Here is a 16,745-nt window from a genome sequence, read left to right as displayed (position 1 = left end):
CCTCATTTCTAACACTGCTCTAAAACAGAAATCAAGACACAACAGCCATAAGGTGCAGAATGTGACTTTCCTTAAAATCTGAACCAAATACAAGTGTTATTTGAAAAGTGACGAGTTTCAAAGCCGCCAAAGCTCTGGCTGTGTCTCCACAGATGTGCGTGGTATCTTGCCTTCTGCTCCCGTGTCACCCACACCAGAGAGCACACTTGCTGAACTCACTTCTCTGTGTGCCCTGTTGCACTATGGGGAGTGAATAGGCTGTGGGAAAACCTGTAAAATCATCTTTTCCTCCTTACTTTATGGTCTGTCTGTGCAGCCTCTGTGTACACCATGAAGAAATGGAGGGCTTAGAGATGCAGCAGTGACACGGGTTTACAGACAGGAATGTTTAGACATGCAAAGAACCAAGTGGTGCTGCTGGCAAATGAGAAGCTGATGGAAACACCAAAACCTTACTTTTCTCTTTGAGCTTCTTTTTAACATTCTCATCTGCACAGGAAAACCATCGGATTGGAAGTTAGCATACATTACAACAAAATGCTATCTTAAAAATCCTACTGTTCAGTTTCCTTTTCCTAGATGCTAGACCTCCAATCTCTAAAACAACCCAGAATATGAAGCACTGCCACATGACACTGGGACAACAGCACAGTCAGCGTAGTGCTGAGCCTGGGGAGGAACCACTGTACACTCAGCTGAACCTCGCTGTTTCTGTGAAAGTTAGGCCCACAGAGCCAATCCAACCAACCAAGATGTGGATTGGTCAGTGCCGCTCTGGCAGGGTTTTCCAAGTGTCAGTTTGACACCTGGTCTTCCTGACTACACACCACATCCAACTGAGCACTCAAGTCCAACATCACTGAAAAGGTCTGTCCCCTGTTCAAGGAGACAAGTCCACTGATGACATAGTATCAGGATCAGACTGCACGAGGGTTCTACACCCTGCGTTTAGACCCTGGACTAAGCTGGTCCTGCAGTGACAATGAGCAGTTCAGATTGGTTCCAATCCCCAGTTCGGTGTGGGCAGCACTCCCCAAATACATCTCTAGCCGCTAGTCACTTAGCGTCCTTTTTTGGGGAGGGGGGTTGTTTTTTTGAGACAGGGTTTCTCTGTGTAGATTTGGAGCCTGTACTGGATCTCACTCTGTAGACGAGGCTGGCCTTGAACTCACAGAGATCTGCCTGGCTCTGCCTCCCGAGTGCTGGGATTAAAGATGTACACCACCACCACCTGGCCTATTCTTAAACTCTTTAAAGTGGGACTGCCATTATGGTTCAGTGGCACAGCATGTGATTAGCAGATTCAATCCTAAAATTGTGGCCAATTTCTGAATGTCCTATAACATTATTTTACTTATGTCAAAACCCAGTAAGGTACACCCACTTCTCTAAAGCTTGACAAATTGAGTTTTCAGGTGGATAAGGAAATGAGTATAAAATGCTATTTGTTTCCATATAAGACACAGCATGACAAAGCTCCACAAACTGGAATCTGGCTGTCCAAATGAGTTAGAAATTGCTCCAGTGTCCAGCATCATGGTTGCCATTGGACATATTTATGCAAACATACGTACATATATCACAAAGGAAGGTAAAATCTGACATAGTATTCCACATATTATACATATTATATTTCAAGGTTTTTGGAAAAATAATCAGCATCTCCCTGTGTCACCCAGGCTGGTTTCCAACCTAGGATCCTTCTGCTTCTGCATCCACGAGCTGGGGTGGCACCTATGTGCCACTCCATCAGACCAAACCTAAGCTTTTAAAAGCACGTGTCACTGGAGTTGTTTTTCTGTTGTCCAACATCAGCTCCCTCCTGTATTTCACAGGATTTGAACAGAGCAAGTGCTAGTCAGTCAGTCTTACCTCGATCAAGGATTTCGATCCCTTCTCCTTTCGTCTTGCAAACCAGCCTCTCCTGTAGCTTTTTTACTTCACATTCCTTCTCTTCCAGTTGCTCTTTTAAAGATGCCAATTCATCCTACAAAATTACAAGCCCATTTTAAAACAGTAGACTATGGCAGAAGAGCAATATTTACAGAGCATATTGGCCCTTTGAGTCAATATTTAGACTATGGGAATGAGACAAAAATCTGCAAAAACTTACACACAAACACAAATTAGACAGAGGCAATGGTAAGCACTACTAATATGAGTAATTTGTAATAATTACAGTGTAATTGTTTCAAGATTGTGAGTAAATGTAAGAGGAAAAGGAAGACTAATCAGAACAGGATATTCTCTAAAGTTCCACCTACATTAAATCAAAAAGTCTCACCAAGTTAGTCAAAGATGGTCAAAACTAGATACTTGTCATAAAAGCAAAATAAAATACAAATTCAAAAAGGTTTGCTTGGCTCCCTCAGCATTTCAAGGTGACAACTCATGACTCAGTCGCCACAAGGGGAGACAATTCAGGGGTGACTGACCAAATCGTGGACTAGATAACTCACCTCATCACTGAATAAGACAGACTCCTGCAGCAGTGAGAAAGAGGAGTCTAGAGAAAAAGGACTTGCAGTCTTCCTTTTGAAATGGCATACCTGCAAAAGTTTCTCAGGCCACTGATGCATTTGCTAACATTTTAAATTTCAGTTTTGATTTAGAGAGTACTAGCTGTAGCAAATTTATATTTTGCAGCTATCTGTACATGCAATGATGGAAAATCCACCCAGGAGGCCAAGCTGGCCCTGTATTCCTGACTTATGGTAAGGGTGGAGTCAAGTTCAGAAACCTTCAGTAGTCTTGCAAGAGGTGCTGCCCCTCTCCCTGAAGGGCTTCTAAGCAGTGGCTTCTCTTCCCTGCCATAATGATGAACTCATACACACTGACCTTCCAGAAAACCCTAAAAGAGGAGAGCAGGCTCCAGTTATTGACATGGAATTCTTCCACAGGTGAACTTAAAACAATTATTTTATTATGCTTAGGGGTCAGATGGTCTAAGAAATAAGCTTATAAGTCAATACTTTTGTATTTTACCTATTCATTATTTACATTAGAGACCTCACTGTCCTATAAATCAGGGTGTATGTATTCTTAATAAACAGATGACACACACACACAATGAATGCACATGCTACTAAAACACCATCACAGCAAAGACGACACAGGCCAGAAGGCAACTCCACGGCCCACCAAGTCTACTACACCTTCAGTGACTCCCATTTTTGCTCCATCCGTTGCTTTTCATACTGCATCTGACCCACCTTGATTTTCATGCTAGAAAGTTTGGCCATTAAAGACTGGTAGAGAGACAGAGGAGTGAGAGAAAACGAGGCAGAAAAAGACAAGCTAAATAACCAAGAAAACAGCATCACTTCATAAAGAAGGTTAGCTAACTCAGAAACAGCAGGCTGTGTCCTGTCAAATTAATCAAGCCTTGAGTTTTATTTATAACTCTAGCATGTAATCTCAGCATCTCCAGCTTCAGGGAAACACCATTTACTTGAATATATATTTGTTATCATGTACTAGTTAGAAAACTTTTTAAATAATATTGCTCACAGAATGGCAGACCATGTTTTAAAAAAATTTTTTTTCAGAAAGAAAACTTACTTTAGTTGACTTAAGTTTTTTCTCATACTGAAGTCTTTCACTGTCCATTTCACTGACTTTTAACCTCAAATCATTGATCTCTTGTATTAGCCCCTGTCAAAAAAAAATTAGAAAAGGGTACATAGCACAGTTATCAAAGGAGTAGCCAGGAAGCCCTAAGCCAGCAACAGTTCCTCAGATATGAGTTGTAAGAACCAGTCCTAACAAAGGGAGATTCAGTGAAATTTATTCCTAACAGTCAAAGCACACTTCCACTAAACCCTAACTTAAGTTTCCAGGATTTCTACCTCAAGTACCGGGAACCAATGTAGCCATGACTCTGACCAGGAAAATGCTGCTCTTGGAATCCTTGAACCAAGTGCCCATCGTAATGCTAGAAGGCTGTGGAACCTTTAAGAGGTTGGGCCTGCACGGTGGACCTTTACCCATTAGAGGCATGTCCCAAAGGGGACTGAGGGTCCCTGGCGCCTTCCCCTCATTCCTGTTTTCTGTCCTGAGGTAAGTAGTTTCTCTCTGCCATGCACTTCATGATAATGCTGGCTCAAAAGCAATGGGCCCACTGATCATGGACTAAAATCTTCAACCATCTCTTTATGAGCCATCTTGGGTATCTGCCCACTGATGATCAACTAAAATCTTCAACCTTCTCTTTATAAGACATCTTGGGTATCTGCCCACTGATATCAACTAAAATCTTCAACCTTCTCTTTAGAAGACATCTTGGGTATCTGCCCACTGATGATCAACTAAAATCTTCAACCTTCTCTTTAGAAGACATTTTGGGTATCTGCCCACTGATGATCAACTAAAATCTTCAACCTTCTCTTTAGAAGCTGACTTGGGTATCTGCCTACTGATCATGGAATAAAATCTTCAACCTTCTCTTTAGAAGCCATCTTGAATATCTGTCTGTACCAGTGGTGTGTCTTGTTTCCTTTCTGTTGCTGTGATAAAACACTCTGACCAAAAGCAGCTTCAGGGAAGAAAGGGTTTATTGGCTTACACTTCCAGATCACAGTCTATCACTGGGGGAAATCAGGGTGGGAAGTCAAGTCTGGGACCTAGAGGCAGGAACCAGATGAATGCTACCTGCTGGCTCCTTCACTGGCTCACTGGCCTGGCTCTTATATAGCCCAGGAGATGGAGGCCCCCACAGTAGGCTGGGCCTGCCTACATCAATTAAGACAAGCAAGACGATTCCTCACAGACATGTCCACAAACCAAGCTGACAGAGACAAATGACTCAACTGGGACTGTTGACTAGGCTGTGTCAAGTTGACAGTCAGTGCTCACGAGAACATGGATAGAAACGTGACTAACTCACAAAGGCAGTTTAACACCCAACTCAAAGCCACTTAGCACCCATTTCTATATTTAAACTATCTATGGCCCCCACCTCCATGATATACACTAGAGATTTTCTCTGGAATAGTCATTTACCTTTAGACCCTTTTCTAACACATTTTCTGACACATTAGTAATTATTTGAAGTTTTCTATAATTATTTGCCCAGTCTACAAAAATAAAGACTCAAATTTAAACCAAGAATCTCAATCTGAAGGTAGGTGAAGGTCTTTTATGTGCATGTATATGTATTCATATATTCATATATCTAATACAATAATGTAATTTTATATGTGCAAAATTTAAAAAATCCAAATGATTCATAACAATATAATTTAACACCATTTCTACCGTCACTTTAAAATATGCTTTTAAAATTGGCCCAGATGTTCTGAATTCAAATTTAAAAAGAGTCAGTCTCCCTCATTTGCTCATGTTCCCTGCACAGAAAGCAGGGGCAGTCTCCTTCCCTTGGTCTTTTAGACTTTGCTACTGTTAACAGGCATCTTTGAACTCCCAGCAGGCACCACTGTAAACACTGCCACTTCCTTTCCTGGTGACCGCAAAGACAAAGAAACAACCACAGAACACTGAACTATATACTGGGGTCATTTCTTGTGTGTGTGTGTGTGTGTGTGTGTGTGTGTGTGTGTGAATGTATGTATACATATACACATTATTCAATTAGCTTATCAGTTCAGGCTTCTTTCAGAGCTCTACATTTCAGCCATCTGTGCTCATACCAGAAGGGGGTGCTGAATGAGCCAACAATCTCCCACTAACAAGTTCCAGGGCAGGCAAGTCCTAAATCTTCAAGGTTTAACGGTTTTAATGGACTATTTTTTTGGAAATGCATATAGGTATTCCTTACTTCAACATTTTCTTAGAAACTAATATCCAAACTCTCTAAAACTCTCAAATAGTGTTAAGAGACTTGGGATTGCAGAAATAACTAGGTAAATGTTTTATTGTTAAGGAAACATTAAGCCAGAACATGTACATATTCCATTCTGGAACCTTTGAGGACTATTTTTATATAAAATCATGATTATCAAACACTCTGTAATCTACCCTGTGAATGTGTACTCCATTTTATCAATAGTGTAGATTATTTCATAGAAAATGATCAGGGATTGTGTTTCTTAGAAGTGTGTTCATGGTGTCACTTGGAATCTGAATGAGAACATGTGAAAAGAATGGAAACAGGAAAAAACCAGGTAGACACAAAACACGATGTAGGTGCTGTTCTGAGGTACTACCAAAAAGGTAAAAAAATACCTGCTGTGGTGATAATATTGTGTACTCTAATAAACTTTGCTTGAAGATCAGAGAACAGAACAAGCCACTAGATCAAACATAGAGGCCAGGCAGTGGTGGCACACACCTTTAATCCTAGCACTCAGGAGGCAGAGATCTGTTCTTTTTTATTTATTGTTTTTATTTTTTTGAGACAAGGGTTTCATGGTGTCCAGTCTATTCTGACTCTCTATGTTGTGGAAACTGGCTCTGACTGAACCCCTGATCCTCTGCCTCCATCTCTTAAGTGCTGGAATTACAGGGACACACCACCACGGCTGGATTATTCTGTCTTTGGAGTGGTGCTGAGGATAAAACCCAGGGTCTAGTGAGCCCTGATCATGACATCTACCATTGAGCTACACTCCCAAACCTAAAATTTCTTAAAAGGGAGCAGGATAAGAGCATATTGTAACTAGCTACCCTCCCTTCACACCTCTAGGAATTTAAGCTTTATCTTTGGGTGTGGTGGTATTGTGTTCCCCAAAATATTGTGCACCCTAATAAATTTATCTGGGGTCAGAGAACAGAACAGCCACTAGTTACAGAGGCTAGAAAATGGTGGCACTTGTGCCTTTAATCCTAGCATTTCAGAAGCAGAAATCCCTCTGGATCTCTGTGAGTTCAAGGCCACATTGGAAACAGCCAGGCTTGGTGACACATGCCTTTAATCCCAGGGAGTGATAACAGAAAGCAGAAAAATATATAAGGCATGAAGACCAGAAACTAGAAGCATTTGGCTGGTTAAGCTTTCAGGCTTTTGAGCAGCACAGTTCAGCTGAGAGCCATTCTGGATGAGGACTCAGAGGCTTCCAGTCTGAGGAAACAGGATCAGCTGAGGAACTGTCGAGGTGAGGTAGCTGTGGCTTGTTCTGCGTCTCTGATCTTTCAGCGTTCACCCCAATACCTGGCTTCAGGTTTGTTTTTATTGATAGGAACTTTTAAGATCCCTGCTACACTTGGGTATGTGTGTATGCAGGCTAAGAAGGGAAGGAGGTGGAGATCATGCACATTACTCACCTCTGTGTCTCTGAACCTGTCTTCATAATCCAGTCTGTCTTTCTCAACGGCCGTCAGTTTTAACTTCAAGTTAGAGACCTCTGCCACGAGCTCCAGCTTCTGTGTTTCTAAGGAGGTCCTACTCAGAAGCTCCTGTCAGAATTTCAAATCAATATTCACAAGTCTTTTTATTATAAACTTCTGCCGTGACTGCAAAGCAGCAATGGTTAATTGTGGTCTGTGGGTGAAAAGTAACGGCTACACACCACACTACTGAGGACCACATGCTCTAGTGACCCTCTTCTGAACAGAACTAAATACATCATCATGTTGTCAAAAGATGCATCTTAAGCCTGATGACAATGCTGCTGTACACAGTGCTTGCTATGTGCGAGGGACTAGGAACATACTCATAAGTGGTTCAGTCCTGCAACAGCCTTAGGAGGTAAAAAGAGCTTATCAGCCTCATTGATCAGGGTTTCTAGGGATCTGGAAACTGAGGGACAGAGAGGTCATGAGCCTGTGGAGTAATGCAGGCAGGCAAGGGTGGCAGACAGACATTCAACAGAAGCAGTTTTGTTTCCATGTGCTCCATGTATAACTCTGTCCACTGCATCACAAAGTTTCTCATCTATAAACCCTGTGTGCACACACGAATGCATGTGTGTGGCATTTTTTTTTATTTGCCTAAAAACAAGTCCCATGTAGTGTTTTATCATCTCATGGTTGAGAGCTGGAAATAATATGAATGCAAAAGATGAATTTACAGTTCCTGTAACACTGTATTCTATTCTAATTGTATAACTTTGTATGTCTCTGTGTTTTTAGACTCTGCTACTAGACTCTAAATGCACAAGTCTACGGGATTCTGGAATTTACTGCTGCAGACACCAGACAGGAATGTTGCACCTCAACTAAAACAGTTCAGCAGGCCCCTCCTTCACTAGCTTTGGCCCATACCTGCTGCAGCATTTCCTCGGTGGCGTTCAGCTTCTCTCTGTGCTCTTCAAGACAAAACTCCAGATCTCGAATCTTCTCTCCCTGAGCCTCTACTTGGTCTGTCAACACACTCACCTATCAATTTAAAGCAAAAGACTGCAGTGAGTTTGAAAGGCTTTGGGTCCCACAGCATGCTTCATTCTCTAACTGGAACAAAGACAGACCACCCATCATTCAGGGTAGCTTAAAACATCCCAGACTTAACAAGATGACAGTGATCCTGCCCTCTGCTATTTATATTTGTTTCGTGTGGCTCAAACCCAGGGCCTTGGGCACGCTAGGTAGGCACTGTACCACTGAGCAACATCTGCAGCCCTATGTTGCCTTATGACTTAAGGATTCCTATTCAATTTAGGAGGAACTTGGTGCTGATCCAAGATATGCAATACTTTCCATATTAAAATCATTTCAGTTATAGAATATACAGAGAAAATTTGATTTCTAAGGCAGTGGTGAAGAACTAGTAGGAAATGCAGTCCTTATTTGAAACAGACGTTAAGGACCACTCAGATCTCATACATCAATAATAAAAGAAGCAAAAAATGAATAAAGAACTCAAATTCTACAAGCTTGTTCAAGATCAACATGGTCCCAAATTTGTTCAAAGCCAGGGTGTGGCAAAGAGTGGTACACTGTTTCCAACATGTGCAGGACTCTGAGTTCAGTTCCCAGAACCACAAAGAAAAAAAGAAAAAGCCAGAGTGTACCGCAACACACTCAAATGTCCCAAGAAACAGTGGGGTTCCTCTGTCGTCCTCAGGGTCCCATGCAGATCTACAGGTCTCTCCTCAGGCAGCTGAGTAAATATTCTTTGATCCGGTCAGTTCAAAACATGAAAGTAAAGCCATGTGCTCTGTACTTAGAAATACCACAAGGAAGCAAACAAACATCCCACAGCAGTTTCCAGCAGCAGGCTCCTCTCGGGATGCTTTGTTTGGTTCATGTATCATTTTCAAAGCTGGAAGGTTAATGTACATTCAGGCTGAGATTTTTACACTACAGGTATTCATTCACAGATCTGAATTTCTAGCTCAAATGTATGTAAAATTAGATCTGATGGTAACACAGAAAGTCATCTCAGGTGGCTGACTGGAGGGGGTAAGTCAAGGACCAGCTCCTGTGGACTGGGTGACATACCCTTGGCCCTCCACAGCCAGCCCACCACACACTCTGTATGGACGGCTGGCCTAGCATACCACTGCTTGTTTGTGAGATAGGATCTTATACTATAGCCCAAGGTGGCCTCAAACTCACAGCAATTCTTCTGCCTCAGCCTCCTAAGTGCTGGGATTACAAACACTGACATCACAACTTCCTTCTGCTCTATTGTATTATTTTTGTCAGTAACGAGATGGGTTGCTGTATGAATGTGAATTGAGATTTTCATTTTCAGTAGTCTTTAGAGGTACATTCTTGCCCTGGTATCTGAGTGGGGCTGGCTCAAGAATCCCTGCAGATGACAAAGTCTGCATGCTCAAGCTCCTTCATAGAACAGCAGGGTGTTCACATCTTCCTTATGCTCCAAGTCACCATGAGGTTTCCCAGTACAATGTGAATGCACATGAACAGTTGTTACATTGCAATTCACTGCAGGTATTTCCAGATCTGAATTTCTAGTTCAAATGTATGGAAAATCAGATCTGATGGCACGTTTACTACAGGTGCTGTGTCCCTATACACGTGATCCAAAGTTGCAAGGACGCTGCATGTCCTGAGAAGGGAATAACCTGAAGTACCACTTACCTGAAGAACGAGGGATTCCTTGTCATTTTCTAAACGTGCTAGCCTTTCTTGATAGACGTCTACATTCCCAGGTAGGTGTCCATTGGTCTGAACAAGAAAATAACATAGATAAGGTCAACTCTCCTTTAGGACTGACATGTTATGAATCAGTAAAATGGATATATTTTAAATTCAAAAGGCCTGAATTAAATTCAGCACAGTTGTCACTGCCATGAGTGGAAAATATGAGTTAATTAACTTCAAAATGAGTATGACAGGCACAGTGAACACTTATATACAACTGAGCATCTAGACACAACTGACTGACCTACACCATTTCTGAGCAAACAGAACACAATTTCCCTTGCTTAGTTCTAAATGTACTGCTACATAAAACACTGACCAAAAACAACCTGGGGAGGAAAGGATTTATTTTACCTTATAGTCCACCATACTGGAAGTCAGGGCAAGAACAGAAGCAGAGGCCTTGGAGGAATGTTGCTTACTGGCTTGCTCCTCATGGCCCACTAAGCCTGAGGAGCTTATAAGCCATATAAGCCTTTCTTATACAACCTAAGATCACCAGCCCAGGAATGCCCTCACCCCACTGGACCTTCCACATCAATCATTAATTAGGAATATGTGCTATGACCTGTCTACAAGCCAATATGATAATGTAGACCTTTTCTCAGTTGAGATTTCTCTTTCAAATGACTTTAGCTAACCAGCACAGACTAAAAAGCAGCAGCTGCTGGAAAGCTCCAGTGGCCACAGGCACGGAGCATGCAAAGTTCTGAGTATCGGTAGAAGACAATACTCCATTTGTCCCTGAATGACTCCTGTCACTAATTTTGTGTGCAGACTAGTGGTTATGACTTGTGATGTCCTCCCATTCCCACCACTCCATCCCCAGGCTCTACACAGGACTGTCAGTGCCTGCTGATGGAGCAGAGAAAGGGGCAATGTCTGCGAGGATTCTTCCTGCTCACTCAGCTCTCCAGTCACAACACGAAGGTTCTTGCCTGGAAAGCCTTCAGAAGTCACCACCCCCACCCCCCACAAGCTTAAACACTCAGTCCAAAGTGATTTTCCCTGATGGCACTGACTAGCTAGGCTACCAGCTTTGTAATCATTTTCCATATTGGCTAAACTAATGTCTTATGTGTTTATTTGTTCAAACAACACTATGATCTGCCTCTAGGCAAAACTTGGGCATCAGCTTGTAACTTCCCGGCATCTGGCTCACTGCTCCCCCATGCTCACCTTCTCACTCTTCTTCTCAATGCTCCCCCATGCTCACCTTCTCACTCTTCTTCTCAATGCTCCCCCATGCTCACCTTCTCACTCTTCTTCTCACTGCTCCCCCATGCTCACCTTCTCACTCTTCTCAATGCTCCCCCATGCTCACCTTCTCACTCTTCTCCTTCTTGCCCTTTTTTAAAAAACCCATTTGGTATATTATGCACAGTACAACTTTCCAAGAAAGTACAGACATTTTTTTTCTACAGATTTTATATTTATTTATTTTATTTTTGAGACACCATTTTCCTATGCAGTCCTGGCTGTCCTTGAGTTCACTATGTAGGTCAGGCTGACCTCGAACTCATGGAGATTCACCTGCCTCTGCCTCCTGAATGCTGGGATTAAAGGTATGTGCCACTGTGCCTTACTTTTTCTTCCACTTTTTTTCATATCCAAGTCATGAAAGAGTAAGACCCATAAAATTGTCATTCGGAAACACAGTAGTAGTGTGGTGGTTTGAATGTAATTGGGCCCCATAAGCTCATAGGGAGTGGCACTATTAGGAGGTGTGGCCTTGTTGGGGAAGCATGTCACTGTCGGAGTGGGCTCTGAGGTCTCATATATGCTCAAGAGACACCCAGTGTCTCAAACCACTTCCTGTTGCCTGTGGATCACAATGTAGCTCCTTTTCCACTCTCAGCTCCTTCTCCAGCACCATGTCTACCTGCATACTACATGTCCTGCCATGATGATAATGGGCCAAACCTCTGAAATTGTTAAGTCTCCCAATTAAATGTTTTCTTTGTAAGAGTTGCTGTGGCCATGGTGTCTCTCCATAGCAACAGAATCCTAAGACAGAGTATGTGTGACAGCCCCCCCAACTCTCCCTCCTTCTTCCATTGTCCTTCCCTCTCCAACATGTCACTCTGTAGTCCAGAAATATCCCCTTTTAGCCTCTTGGGATCACAGACACGAGCCACTATGCCCAGCTCATGATGTATTCCTTATAAATTCATTTAAATAGCTTATAGCCACATTATACATATTTTATCCAGAGGATTCCCTGAATATTCCTCTAAATACAACAGAGATAAAAGCCAAAAGGAAATCCAAAACAGACATCCAGAATTCAACTGAAAAGTCCATCCCTTCAGAGTTAGAATCAGAAGAAAACACAAACTGTGCACTCTTCTGTGGTGAAATTGTGTTCCCCAAAATATTGTGCACCCTAATAAACCTATCTGGGGTCAGAGAACAGAACAGCCACTAGATACAGAGGCCAGAAAATGGTGGCACTCACACCTTTAATACTAGCCTTCTGGAGGCATGGATCTCTGTGAGTTCAAGGCCACACTGGAAATAGTCAGGCATGGTGACTCACGCCTTTAATCCCAGGAAGTGAGGGCAGAAAGCAGAAAGGTATATAAGGTGTGAGGACCAGGAACTAGGCTGGTTAAGCCTTTAGGCCTTTGAGCAGCAGTTCAGCTGGGATTGATTCTGGATGAGGACTCAGAGGCTTCCAGTCTGAGGAAACAGGATCAGCTGAGGAATTGGTGGGGTGAGGTGGCTGTGGCTTGTTCTGCTTCTCTGATCTTCCAGTGATCTTCCAGCCAATACCTGGCTCCAGGTTTGTTTTTATTAATAAGCCATTTAAGATTCCTGCTACACTCTTCTTCCCCAGGCACATTTGATGTGACAGCTATTATTTCTCCAGAATTAACCTACATCTAGTCTACCTCTCCAGTTTACTAGTTCAGTTCTGGGAGCAACGTAAATCATGTGTTGAAAACAAAACAAAATGGGAGAAGGAAGAGGAAGAAGGGTAGGAAGAAGTGGGGAGGAGGAGGAAGAAGAAAGGGAAGAAGTATGGGAGGGGAAAAAGAGAAGAAAAGATTAAATTGAGGGCATTCCTTCTGAAGATGTAGACATGTTGGATTGTTTCCCAAGAGGCCACAAAAAATTCAAAAGCTAATTTAACAAGTGTGCAATGCATGTTTAGAGTGTGTGTAATGTTAATATCAGCTGTTCAGTTACATACCTGCATCATTACCACTGCATAACCCTGTTCACATTGTTAACTCAAGTGCCCAGAATTAACTTACAAGAGTCTGATGGAGTAGTTGGAATGACTTACAGCCCCTGGGGACCATGAAAATGAAATGTTCATAACTCCTTGAGGACTGGCTTCTGGAAAACAGCCAGAACACTCGATGTATGTTCTTAATCTATGAGAGTACAAATGCAGACCCTGGACAGCTTTCAACTCCTCATTTTGATTACGTACATTATGAGGCATCTGTTTTAAAAATCCAATGCAAGTAATGTTTTATAGACACATTTCATTAGGTAAAAAAAACAAAAAAACGAAACAAACAAACAAAAAAAACCCTTTAGGTTCAGTGAGTGTAAGAGGTAGAACTTTCTCTTTTGTCTCTCTTTAAGAGACAGGGTGGGGCTCCATATATTGATCAGGCTGGCCTCAAACATCTGGACTCAAATAAATCTCCTGCCTCAGCATTTTGATTAGCTCTGACAATAGTCATGTGCCACTGAGTCAAAACAAAAGTATCCATTCATTTTTCCTCCCATGGTTCTGGATGATGTTTGAACCCAGGGCCTTACATGGACGCAATTATCACACAGAAGCACTCACAGGTTCCACTCTGAACTACACCCTGTTCCTTTATTCTGAGTGCAAGAAACTAGCCAGATTGGCAGCATTTTCTTTCAGGCCAAATATTATACAGACATGAGATGTTTCAAAATCAGTTCTCCAAAGTGAAATGCTGAGAACTGATTCAAAATGAGCAAATGAATCAGAAATGTCCTGATATTTATAAGTACTTATAATACTCAAAATCAGCTGGCATTTCTGAAGCATTGATAGTCTCCACAGGAACCACAGGCAAAAAGTCTTAGGAATTGATACCCAGAGTGGTAAAGTATTTAAGTAGATAAAGAGCTAGTCTGTCCACATGACCTCTTTCTTCCTGTTACTTCTGCTTAAGAATGTTGGAGCTAAGCCTATGAGGTACCTGTCACCTCTGTCCTTCCTTCCACAATGACCCACCTCCCATGTGACTCAAGCCTTCCACCCAGTGGCAGGCTCTGAGTTCACACATGCATTTCACCCCTCTTTTCCTCTTTCATTCGTTTCTTAAACCTTCCCTATCTACCTACATTTGGGTCTATAAAGTCTTCCTTGAATGAACAGTTCATTCATAAACTACTTATATAGCACTGGACAAGCTCTGAAGCACCGTGCTCAGTGGACTACCCCCCGCCCCAACAGAGACACTGCACAGTGAACGAGCGATTCTTTTAGTCTGATAGGAGTACTTAACTGAATGACTGCTAAAAGAAGGAACAGTGTTTAATAGCCATGGGTTGAGTTTAAGATGAGTAACTGGCCTTGCTCCAGTCATATTTCTTTTAAATTCAGTACTTCATGGTGGTGTGCTGCATAAGTTCACATCCTCCTTCAGGAAGACCCCTCATCACCCATCTTTCCTGTCTTCCCCCAGAGCCTTGGTCTCCTATGTCCCCTAGACCTGTAATTGTCACCTCTTCTTATTTTCAGCTTCTTCATACAGTAAGATTTCTTCAGTTTTTCTCTCAACCCTGACCCACTTTTGCCCACCTCCTAATCCCCTTGCCTATGGTAACCCAATGTTCATAACCAGCTCTACCTCTTCCTTCTGATACTGTGTGTCATTCTCTTCTCCTCATCTAATGGCCCCCTTTTCATGCCCTGCCCTAAACTTCACAGAACAGCTTTTACCACATTCTGCCACTGATGGCCAATCACCAAATTTACGTGAACTGATCACTGTAATGGCTAACCTTGGTGTCAATTTCACACATTTGGGAAGAAAGTACCTCAACCAATGAATTGCCTACATAGAACTGGCCTGTGGGCCTGTCTAGGGGGGCATTTTCTTTATTGCTTTTTGATATAGGAAGGCCCAGCCCTTGGACAGCATAAAAAATGTAGCTGAACGTGAGTCAGAGAGTAAGCTGCTAAGCAACTGTCCTTCAGGGTTCCTGACCTGATTTCCTTGGTAGATTGTGATTTGGAAGTACAAACCAAATAAATTCTTTCCTTCCAAAGTTGCTATTTATATAACATCAATATGCAAACTAGAACAGCCATTTATTCTTCCTAACAGTTTCTTAGTATAAAACCCTCCTATATTTCTTTTCATTCTTCCAGAAGGACTATAAAATATGATACACATCATCAAAAACTGTATTCACTACAAGTTCCTTACAGATTCCTATGTCCAAAGCATTAAAGACCACCCTGAGTTACTATATTTAACTCCTCTGAAATGCATTCAAGACAGCCCTTTATACTTCAGTGTGTTACAAGTCTCACTGACAACATTCAATCCAGCTGTATAAGTCAACAACAGGAGGCACAGTGCGCTCTGCTACCACACTGACACTTCATTCACTTAAGGAACTTATGGTGTTGGTCAGGTCTTCCTGGCACAATCAGAAGAAAAACATCTAACAAGCATTGTCTCTTTCACAGTTATAGAGTCCTGGAGCTAGCCAATAACCTGATCTGGGAATGTGACTTTTCTGAGCACAATGCATGTACACACAGGATGAGGGCACGGCTTTCATTTCTGTGCCAAGTGTTACCAGCACAGCAGGACTAACATGTAGGAACTGCTGGCATCCTGTCACATGACTGCTTTACCATGGTCTTTGTTACAGGTCATTTAAGACACACACAAGAGTTAGAGGAACAGCTACCTCTATATGCAGTTCAGTCTCCAGTTCTCGGCTCACCAGAAGGAGAGCCTTTGCCTGTTTTGTGGTTGTGTTTTCCCCTTCGATCTCCTGGTTCTATTCATCTACAATCATTGGCATTGTCTCCCATCTCCACCTTGCTCTGTTTTCTGAGCTCTGTCTAAATCCCGGATCAGCTAGGAACGGTGGCACACACCTGCCATCACAAATTCTAGAACCCGACCAGTCCAGTCCTGAGCCCATGCTCATTTGTTACCAACCAATTTACACTGATTTTTAAGTACTTTATTAGCATACACAATTACACATAATAATCAGTTCTGTGCATGTGACATACTTGGAGTATGTTTACCTTTACTATCCCGTCTCTACTCACTGAGCTCCTTCTGCTCAAGTACCCCCAGTTTTAATTTCATCTCCTCGTTTGTCTTTTGAATGAGTTTAACTAGTTATTTACAGGAGCATGGGCAACTTCAGAGGCTACACACTGAAGAAAATGCCTCTCCCTCCCACAGCGAGCACTAACTGCCTCCAGCTCCTCTAGGAGGCAGAACTACAGGCACTCCCCCCCCCCTCTGTGAGGGAATGCTGACAGGCCCAGTCTTGTGCAGGTAATCACAGCTGCTGAGTTCAAGAGTGCAGTGGCCATGCCAGCCCTGAAGACATTCTACAGCACTCCACCCCTTCTCCAGCGCTTACTTGTTCTTCCACCCTCTTCCAAAATGTCCTGAGGCTTGCAGGACATTTGGACTTCTGAGTGCAGACAGTATGATTCACCTTTCAGTGGTGGTGCAGCTAATAAACTCAAGCAATCTGAGATG

At 42.5% G+C, this 16,745-nt stretch overlaps 1 protein-coding gene across 10 annotated transcripts in view; it reads right to left on the bottom strand.

The window, feature by feature from the left end:
• Ppfibp1 (PPFIA binding protein 1) overlaps positions 1-16,745 on the bottom strand; it is a 153,361-nt gene that overhangs the window by 32,480 nt on the left and 104,136 nt on the right. For 4 of the 10 annotated variants that reach the window (XM_036180858.1, XM_036180861.1, XM_036180859.1 and 1 more), the window contains 7 exons: positions 9,943-10,029; positions 8,161-8,274; positions 7,222-7,353; positions 3,562-3,654; positions 3,156-3,248; positions 1,873-1,987; positions 457-489 (listed from right to left, as the gene is read on the bottom strand). In XM_036180858.1, coding sequence (XP_036036751.1) covers positions 457-489; positions 1,873-1,987; positions 3,156-3,248; positions 3,562-3,654; positions 7,222-7,353; positions 8,161-8,274; positions 9,943-10,029 — 667 coding nt within the window. The remainder of the gene's footprint in view (positions 1-456; positions 490-1,872; positions 1,988-3,155; positions 3,249-3,561; positions 3,655-7,221; positions 7,354-8,160; positions 8,275-9,942; positions 10,030-16,745) is intronic. The other 6 variants (XM_036180863.1, XM_036180868.1, XM_036180864.1 and 3 more) reach the window with 3 other exon arrangements.

The sequence above is a fragment of the Onychomys torridus genome, chromosome 3 (genome assembly GCF_903995425.1).
Source record: "Onychomys torridus chromosome 3, mOncTor1.1, whole genome shotgun sequence".
In the NCBI taxonomy this organism is placed as follows: Eukaryota; Metazoa; Chordata; class Mammalia; order Rodentia; family Cricetidae; genus Onychomys; species Onychomys torridus.
The sequence above is the reverse complement of the archived record's forward strand: the minus strand, read 5'-3'. Positions and strand labels throughout refer to the sequence as shown.